The following is a 1,755-nucleotide window of genomic DNA, read 5'->3' on the forward strand; positions in this document are numbered from 1 at the left end:
AGACCATAAAATATGGAGATACACCGGTACTGCGACTAGCTTGAGTGCGCAATCCCCAGACCACAGCTGGTAGTTCTTTGAGCCATCTGCCCGGGTGCTTTTCTTCTTTCTGATAGAGCCTTTTCTTGAGGGCGTCGAGGATCATACCGTTAGCTCGCTTGACCTGACCGTTAGCTCTAGGATGAGCAACGGAAACGTATTTAACAGAGATGCACCTATCCTCGCAGAAGTCCCAAAAATAATGGCCGGTAAAAGTTGTCCCGAGGTCAGTGATGATGCTGTTCGGGAGACCGAATCTGTGTATGATGTCTTCAAAGAGCCTGACTGCTTTCTTAGCAGTAGCTGCGATGAGTGGTTTGTACTCGATCCACTTGGAGAACTTATCAATGGCGACGTACACGTACCGGAAACCTCCTGGCGTAGGTTTGAAAGGCCCGATCATATCCAGTCCCCAGCATGTGAACGGCCAGGAAGCTGGAATGGTCTGTAATTCTTGTGCCGGCACATGTATTTGTTTGGCAAAAAATTGACACCCCTCACATCGTCGAACGAGATCTTATGCATCGGTAATAGCCGTGGGCCAGTAAAAACCTGCCCGGAAAGCTTTGCCGACCAGTGTCCTTGAAGCCGCATGATTGCCACATGAGCCAGAGTGAATTTCAGATAGTAGCTTCACGCCGTCGTCTTGGATGATGCACTTCTACAGTATCCCTTCCTTAGCACTTTTCCTCATCAGGCTACCGTCCACCAACACGTAGTGCTTACTTCGGCGAATTAATCGTTCGGTTTTGATTTTGTCGGCGGGTACTTCGCCGTTGGAGAGGTATTTGATGAACTATTCCCTCCAATCGGTGACCTGCGAAGGTATCGTGAGTACCAATTGCTTGGTAGGGGTTACTTCTACAACTTCCTTGTCTTCCTTAATGGATGGTGTCAAGAGGTCCTGAACGAAGACCCCCGGCGGAGCCGTGGTGCGAGAAGATCCTATCTTCGATAGCTGGTCGGCTATTTGATTTTGATCCCGTACCACATGATGGTACTCGATGCCGTAGAATTTCCCTTCAATCTTCCTGATTTCGGCGTAGTAAGCATCCATTTTCTCACTGGAGCAGGACCAATCTTTATTAAGTTGATTGATAACCAGCATGGAGTCCCCGTATACCATGAGGCGTTTTACGCCGAGCTCGACGGCTATTCGGAGGCCGTGGAGACATGCTTCGTATTTTGCGGCGTTGTTGGAGACCGTGAAGTGTATGCGAAGAACGTATCTGAGTTTATCCCTTGTTGGTGTAATGAACAGAATGCCCGCACCGGCCCCATTGATATTAAGGGCGCCGTTGAAGTACATCACCCAGTGCTCGGGGCAAGTGGTGGCGATGGGTTCTTGGATTTTGGTCCACTCAGCGATGAAATCGGCGAGCGCCTACGACTTTACGGTCGGCCTGCTTCTGAAGTCAATGGAGTAGGTGCCGAGCTCAACAGCCCACTTGATGATATGACCATTGGCCTCTTTATTTCAGAGAATGTCTCCCAGAGGGAACTCAGTGACCACGGCGATCTTATAGTATTCAAAGTAATGTCGGAGCTTGCGTGAGGTGATTAAAATTGCATATAACAGCTTTTGCACCTGAGGATAATGAGTTTTGGGCTCATTAAGTACCTCGCTGATGAAATAGACCGGACGCTGTACCTTGTAGGCGTGTCCAGTTTCCTCACGTTCGATGACAATAGCCGTACTGACAACTCGAGAAGTGG

The 1,755-nt window shown here is 49.2% G+C and overlaps 1 protein-coding gene across 1 annotated transcript; it reads right to left on the reverse strand.

Moving 5' to 3' along the window:
- Positions 1-835: 835 nt before the first annotated feature.
- Positions 836-1,348, reverse strand: LOC136501972 (uncharacterized). Its single transcript, XM_066497474.1, has one exon. It carries the CDS (start codon positions 1,346-1,348, stop codon positions 836-838), a length of 513 nt encoding a protein of 170 aa, XP_066353571.1.
- Positions 1,349-1,755: the final 407 nt, after the last annotated feature.

This window comes from Miscanthus floridulus, chromosome 13 (genome assembly GCF_019320115.1).
Source record: "Miscanthus floridulus cultivar M001 chromosome 13, ASM1932011v1, whole genome shotgun sequence".
NCBI lineage: Eukaryota > Viridiplantae > Streptophyta > Magnoliopsida > Poales > Poaceae > Miscanthus > Miscanthus floridulus.

What these genes read in the sequence shown, in the direction of transcription:
- LOC136501972 (XM_066497474.1), bottom strand. Translation starts at nt 1,348, where the DNA reads ATGTACTTCAACGGCGCCCTTAATATCAATGGGGCCGGTGCGGGCATT.